We start from the raw sequence: 8,361 nt of genomic DNA, 5'->3' as shown, positions 1-8,361 counted from the left end.
GTTGGCACAGTAGGGGGCACAGGTGGTGCATCAGCCAGTCATCTCGGTCATCTCGGTCAGTCGACCCGTGGCACCTGCTGGGTCTGCCCCGTGACCTCCTGCCAGCGGGCTTTCGACACTTCACGTGGCCTCAAGGTGCACTTGGCCTGGCACAAGCATCGTGGTGACGTCACCGCCACTTAGTGGCGAATGGCGGTTGTTGTTGTTGTTGTGTGTGTACTCGTGTGTGTACTCGTGTGTGTGTGTACTCGTGTGTGTGTGTGTACTCGTGTGTGTACTCGTGTGTGTGTGTACTCGTGTGTGTGTGTACTCGTGTGTGTGTGTACTCGCGCTGCGCTACGAGCCTGGCTACCGAGGGTGGAGCAAACGGCGCTCGTTTGAGCGGCCACGCGCACACGGGCTGCTGTCAACGCGCCCAGGCGCGGCATTAACCGGGTCGGCCGCTCGAGTGGAAACCTCGAAGCCTCGTCCCCTCGTCACCCCCCTCCCCTCCGCCAGAGAGTTCTCACTTAGTTGACCTGGGCACTTCTAGATTTGAAGCTTTCGTGACTGCAAGGATTCATACTCTTAGTTTTTTCGGTAAAGTCAAGTAGGTAAAAAAATGAAATTAAAATTAATAATATTAAAATTAATAATATAAAATATTATTTTATTTTTATAAATTTTTATTAAATTTTTTTACCTACGTGACTTTACTGAAAATGCTAAGAGTATGACCTGGGCACGTTTTGTGTTCACTTTGTTTACGATCGTTACGCGTGGACACGCTCGTAGCGGCCGGGGTGGACAGAGATCGAGTGAGCGCTGAGCGCGAGGTGTCGGCAAGGGTTACCTGACTTCCAGAAGGAGCGCTCCCTCGTCAGACGCACTGAGAAAGACGAGAGAGCAGTGAGTTGACGTTAGCAGCAGCAGCAGCAGCAACAACAGGGGCTCGGTGGGGCACTGAAACTAAAGCTATTCAACTAAAATGTTATTATTTCACCAGGTAAGGCCTCCACTGAGCTGCTATGCAGCTGGTTTTTTCAGAAGCAACCTGGCAATCACAAATGATGGCTCAACGAAGTGGCTCATCATCATCATCACGTGCAAATATACAGCAGCCAAAACACTCTTAACGCGTGATGTTGATTCTCAATGTGGAGAGAAAATCCGCGCGACCACGGGGAGAGAGACACGCAAACTCCAAATACACAGCAGCAGGCGTCAGGGTCGGGATCAAAGCCAAGACCTCCTGTATACCAGGCGAGGTAATTAACATCTCCTAGCCACCGTGATGATGATGATGATGATGAGAGACACGCAAACTCCAAATACACAGCAGCAGGCGTCAGGGTCGGGATCAAAGCCAAGACCTCCTGCATACCAGGCGAGGTAATTAACATCTCCTAGCCACCGTGATGATGATGAGAAAGGGAGAGACACTGCAAACTCCAAATATACATCAGACGTCAGGGTCGGGATCGAAGCCAGGACCTCCTGCATACCAGGCGAGGTAATTAACATCTCCTAGCCACCGTGATGATGATGATGATGAGAGACACGCAAACTCCAAATATACATCAGACGTCAGAGTCCGGATCGAAGCCACGACCTCCTGCACACCAGGCGAGGTAGTTACCATCTCGCCACCACGGCACCCGAGGTCAAACCTGATGCAGAGCCATTACCACGACAGAAGTTTAACGTGGTACATTAGACGGCGCGCTTTGACGAAGGGCTGTCATCCGTCACGTTGCCTCTTGCATATTCAGTTCTTAATTTCTTCCTAAACACCGGCCCTTCTTCGTAGCGGACAAGATTACCTGTTGAATTTTACCCGCTCCATTTTAAGGGCCGTTGAAATTATCGTCGAGAAAGGCGAGGCGCAGCGTCACGCATTTTCATCATCATCACCGCCACCACAACGATCATCACGATCCACGGACACACAGCCCGCAGAAGGTGGTGTCAATTGTACATTTCGCCATTCGTTGTTTCCGCTTTCTCTGTCTTGTGGTGACAACATGCTCAAAGTAGTGGCCACATCTTACTGGCACCGATGTCTTACGTCGTCGTCGTCGTCATCGTCAAGCACATTCTCTGTTAGGTCTTCCTCTCTGTCCGGTTCCTTCCATTTCTCCGAACAACTGCTGTTATTGTCCAACCTACATAATACGTGTCCAAATAGTGGTAGTTTCATTCTCACCACTGCCTGCATCATCAAGTTGTCTTCTACAGTACGTGCAATCATGTTTTCTTATTCCTACATAGCACGTGTTTTTATTTTACATTTAGATATTTTTTTGTATTTATTCTCGAGTGACGGCCGATTGCTTCAGCCCTGATCCTTCTCCACCGCCGACCCCCCCTCCCCCAAATTTGGGACTCCGATCTTTTTTTTTGTCGTTGAAAGAAGTGGCAGCAGTAGCAGCAGCAGAGACAGACGCGGTGATCACTGCACATCGCTAAATAAGACGGGTTTTTTGGGTTAGATCGCTTAAATATAAATGTTTAAATAGAAATGTCGTTTAACCCGTCAACACCACCCGATACAACCAATTGGTAAGGTTTGTCGCGTAAACAAAACAATGCCAATTCGTTACTAATACAGCACATCGGTGTGGTGGAAAGTAAAACCCACTACAACATTTACAATTCGAGTACGACATTTCACCAGTAATTACAACTCACATCATCAGGTGACAGCCAGTAATTACAACTAGCATCATCACGTGACAGCCAGTAATTACAACTAGCATCATCACGTGACAGACAGTAATTACAACTAGCATCATCACGTGACAGTCAGTAATTGCAACTAGCATCATCACGTGACAGTCAGTAATTACCACTAGCATCAATCATCACGTGACAGCCAGTAATTACCACTAGCATCATCACGTGACAGCCAGTAATTACCACTAGCATCATCACGTGACAGACAGTAATTACCACTAGCATCATCACGTGACAGTCAGTAATTACAACTAGCATCATCACGTGACAGCCAGTAATTACCACTAGCATCATCACGTGACAGCCAGTAATTACCAATAGCATCCCAGTACCACTAGCATCATCACGTGACAGCCAGTAATTACCACTAGCATCATCACGTGACAGTCAGTAATTACAACTAGCATCATCACGTGACAGTCAGTAATTACCACTAGCATCATCACGTGACAGCCAGTAATTACCACTAGCATCATCACGTGACAGTCAGTAATTACCACTAGCATCATCACGTGACAGCCAGTAATTACAACTAGCATCATCACGTGACAGTCAGTAATTGCAACTAGCATCATCACGTGACAGTCAGTAATTACCACTAGCATCAATCATCACGTGACAGCCAGTAATTACCACTAGCATCATCACGTGACAGCCAGTAATTACCACTAGCATCATCACGTGACAGACAGTAATTACCACTAGCATCATCACGTGACAGTCAGTAATTACAACTAGCATCATCACGTGACAGCCAGTAATTACCACTAGCATCATCACGTGACAGCCAGTAATTACCACTAGCATCATCACGTGACAGCCAGTAATTACCACTAGCATCATCACGTGACAGCCAGTAATTACCACTAGCATCATCACGTGACAGTCAGTAATTACAACTAGCATCATCACGTGACAGTCAGTAATTACCACTAGCATCATCACGTGACAGCCAGTAATTACCACTAGCATCATCACGTGACAGTCAGTAATTACCACTAGCATCATCACGTGACAGCCAGTAATTATCACTAGCATCATCACGTGACAGTCAGTAATTACCACTAGCATCATCACGTGACAGTCAGTAATTACAACTAGCATCATCACGTGCCAGTCAGTAATTACCACTAGCATCATCACGTGACAGCCAGTAATTACCACTAGCATCATCACGTGACAGTCAGTAATTACAACTAGCATCATCACGTGACAGCCAGTAATTACCACTAGCATCATCACGTGACAGCCAGTAATTACCACTAGCATCATCACGTGACAGTCAGTAATTACCACTAGCATCATCACGTGACAGCCAGTAATTACCACTAGCATCATCACGTGACAGTCAGTAATTACCACTAGCATCATCACCTGACAGCCAGTAATTACCACTAGCATCATCACGTGACAGTCAGTAATTACCACTAGCATCATCACGTGACAGCCAGTAATTACCACTAGCATCATCACGTGACAGTCAGTAATTACAACTAGCATCATCACGTGACAGCCAGTAATTACCACTAGCATCATCACGTGACAGCCAGTAATTACCACTAGCATCATCACGTGACAGTCAGTAATTACCACTAGCATCATCACGTGACAGCCAGTAATTACCACTAGCATCATCACGTGACAGTCAGTAATTACCACTAGCATCATCACCTGACAGCCAGTAATTACCACTAGCATCATCACGTGACAGTCAGTAATTACCACTAGCATCATCACGTGACAGCCAGTAATTACCACTAGCATCATCACGTGACAGTCAGTAATTACCACTAGCATCATCACATGACAGTCAGTAATTACCACTAGCATCATCACGTGACAGTCAGTAATTACCACTAGCATCATCACGTGACAGCCAGTAATTACCACTAGCATCATCACGTGACAGTCAGTAATTACCACTAGCATCATCACGTGACAGCCAGTAATTACAACTCGCATCATCACGTGACAGCCAGTAATTACCACTAGCATCATCACGTGACAGCCAGTAATTACCACTAGCATCATCACGTGACTGTTAGTAATTACCACTAGCATCATCACGTGACAGCCAGTAATTACCACTAGCATCATCACGTGACAGTCAGTAATTACCACTAGCATCATCACGTGACAGTCAGTAATTACCACTAGCATATTCAGGTGACAGACAGTAATTACAACTAGCATCATCACGTGACAGTCAGTAATTACCACTAGCATCATCAGGTGACAGTCAGTAATTACCACTAGCATCATCACGTGACAGTCAGTAATTACAACTAGCATCATCAGGCGACAGCCAGTAATTACCACTAGCATCATCACGTGACAGCCAGTAATTACCACTAGCATCATCACGTGACAGCCAGTAATTACCACTAGCATCATCACGTGACAGTCAGTAATTACCACTAGCATCATCACGTGACAGCCAGTAATTACCACTAGCATCATCACGTGACAGTCAGTAATTACCACTAGCATCATCACCTGACAGCCAGTAATTACCACTAGCATCATCACGTGACAGTCAGTAATTACCACTAGCATCATCACGTGACAGCCAGTAATTACCACTAGCATCATCACGTGACAGTCAGTAATTACAACTAGCATCATCACGTGACAGCCAGTAATTACCACTAGCATCATCACGTGACAGCCAGTAATTACCACTAGCATCATCACGTGACAGTCAGTAATTACCACTAGCATCATCACGTGACAGCCAGTAATTACCACTAGCATCATCACGTGACAGTCAGTAATTACCACTAGCATCATCACCTGACAGCCAGTAATTACCACTAGCATCATCACGTGACAGTCAGTAATTACCACTAGCATCATCCCGTGACAGCCAGTAATTACCACTAGCATCATCACGTGACAGTCAGTAATTACCACTAGCATCATCACATGACAGTCAGTAATTACCACTAGCATCATCACGTGACAGTCAGTAATTACCACTAGCATCATCACGTGACAGCCAGTAATTACCACTAGCATCATCACGTGACAGTCAGTAATTACCACTAGCATCATCACGTGACAGCCAGTAATTACAACTCGCATCATCACGTGACAGCCAGTAATTACCACTAGCATCATCACGTGACAGCCAGTAATTACCACTAGCATCATCACGTGACTGTTAGTAATTACCACTAGCATCATCACGTGACAGCCAGTAATTACCACTAGCATCATCACGTGACAGTCAGTAATTACCACTAGCATCATCACGTGACAGTCAGTAATTACCACTAGCATATTCAGGTGACAGACAGTAATTACAACTAGCATCATCACGTGACAGTCAGTAATTACCACTAGCATCATCAGGTGACAGTCAGTAATTACCACTAGCATCATCACGTGACAGTCAGTAATTACAACTAGCATCATCAGGCGACAGCCAGTAATTACCACTAGCATCATCACGTGACAGACAGTAATTACCACTAGCATCATCACGTGACAGACAGTAATTACCACTAGCATCATCACGTGACAGCCAGTAATTACCACTAGCATCATCACGTGACAGCCAGTAATTACCACTAGCATCATTACGTGACAGCCAGTAATTACCACTAGCATCATCACGTGACAGTCAGTAATTACCACTAGCATCATCACGTGACAGCCAGTAATTACCACTAGCATCATCACGTGACAGTCAGTAATTACCACTAGCATCATCACGTGACAGCCAGTAATTACCACTAGCATCATCACGTGACAGTCAGTAATTACCACTAGCATCATCACATGACAGTCAGTAATTACCACTAGCATCATCACGTGACAGTCAGTAATTACCACTAGCATCATCACGTGACAGCCAGTAATTACCACTAGCATCATCACGTGACAGTCAGTAATTACCACTAGCATCATCACGTGACAGCCAGTAATTACAACTCGCATCATCACGTGACAGCCAGTAATTACCACTAGCATCATCACGTGACAGTTAGTAATTACCACTAGCATCATCACGTGACAGCCAGTAATTACCACTAGCATCATCACGTGACAGTCAGTAATTACCACTAGCATCATCACGTGACAGTCAGTAATTACCACTAGCATCATCAGGTGACAGACAGTAATTACAACTAGCATCATCACGTGACAGTCAGTAATTACCACTAGCATCATCAGGTGACAGTCAGTAATTACCACTAGCATCATCACGTGACAGTCAGTAATTACAACTAGCATCATCACGTGACAGTCAGTAATTACCACTAGCATCATCACGTGACAGCCAGTAATTACCACTAGCATCATCACGTGACAGCCAGTAATTACCACTAGCATCATCACGTGACAGTCAGTAATTACCACTAGCATCATCACGTGACAGCCAGTAATTACCACTAGCATCATCACGTGACAGTCAGTAATTACCACTAGCATCATCACGTGACAGCCAGTAATTACAACTTGCATCATCACGTGACAGCCAGTAATTACCACTAGCATCATCACGTGACAGTCAGTAATTACCACTAGCATCATCACGTGACAGCCAGTAATTACCACTAGCATCATCAGGTGACAGTCAGTAATTACCACTAGCATCATCACGTGACAGTCAGTAATTACCACTAGCATCATCACGTGACAGTCAGTAATTACCACTAGCATCATCACGTGGCAGTCAGTAATTACAACTCGCATCATCACGTGACAGCCAGTAATTACCACTAGCATCATCACGTGACAGCCAGTAATTACCACTAGCATCATCACGTGACTGTTAGTAATTACCACTAGCATCATCACGTGACAGCCAGTAATTACCACTAGCATCATCACGTGACAGTCAGTAATTACCACTAGCATCATCACGTGACAGTCAGTAATTACCACTAGCATATTCAGGTGACAGACAGTAATTACAACTAGCATCATCACGTGACAGTCAGTAATTACCACTAGCATCATCAGGTGACAGTCAGTAATTACCACTAGCATCATCACGTGACAGTCAGTAATTACAACTAGCATCATCAGGCGACAGCCAGTAATTACCACTAGCATCATCACGTGACAGACAGTAATTACCACTAGCATCATCACGTGACAGCCAGTAATTACCACTAGCATCATCACGTGACAGCCAGTAATTACCACTAGCATCATCACGTGACAGCCAGTAATTACCACTAGCATCATTACGTGACAGCCAGTAATTACCACTAGCATCATCACGTGACAGTCAGTAATTACCACTAGCATCATCACGTGACAGCCAGTAATTACCACTAGCATCATCACGTGACAGTCAGTAATTACCACTAGCATCATCACGTGACAGCCAGTAATTACCACTAGCATCATCACGTGACAGTCAGTAATTACCACTAGCATCATCACATGACAGTCAGTAATTACCACTAGCATCATCACGTGACAGTCAGTAATTACCACTAGCATCATCACGTGACAGCCAGTAATTACCACTAGCATCATCACGTGACAGTCAGTAATTACCACTAGCATCATCACGTGACAGCCAGTAATTACACTCGCATCATCACGTGACAGCCAGTAATTACCACTAGCATCATCACGTGACAGTAGTAATTACCACTAGCATCATCACGTGACAGCCAGTAATTA

General features: G+C 45.0%; 1 protein-coding gene across 1 annotated transcript in view; it reads left to right on the top strand.

Moving 5' to 3' along the window:
- The window catches only part of LOC133355035 (tripartite motif-containing protein 46-like), a 91,425-nt gene extending 90,624 nt beyond the window's left edge, over nucleotides 1-801 (top strand). The window contains exon 9 of the mRNA XM_061572292.1: nucleotides 775-801. Within this exon, the coding sequence (XP_061428276.1) occupies nucleotides 775-801 (27 nt within the window). The remainder of the gene's footprint in view (nucleotides 1-774) is intronic.
- Nucleotides 802-8,361: the final 7,560 nt, after the last annotated feature.

Source organism: Lethenteron reissneri, chromosome 50, assembly GCF_015708825.2.
Source record: "Lethenteron reissneri isolate LAM-NWPU_2019-01 chromosome 50, ASM1570882v1, whole genome shotgun sequence".
Taxonomy (NCBI): Eukaryota; Metazoa; Chordata; class Hyperoartia; order Petromyzontiformes; family Petromyzontidae; genus Lethenteron; species Lethenteron reissneri.
The sequence above is the reverse complement of the archived record's forward strand: the minus strand, read 5'-3'. Positions and strand labels throughout refer to the sequence as shown.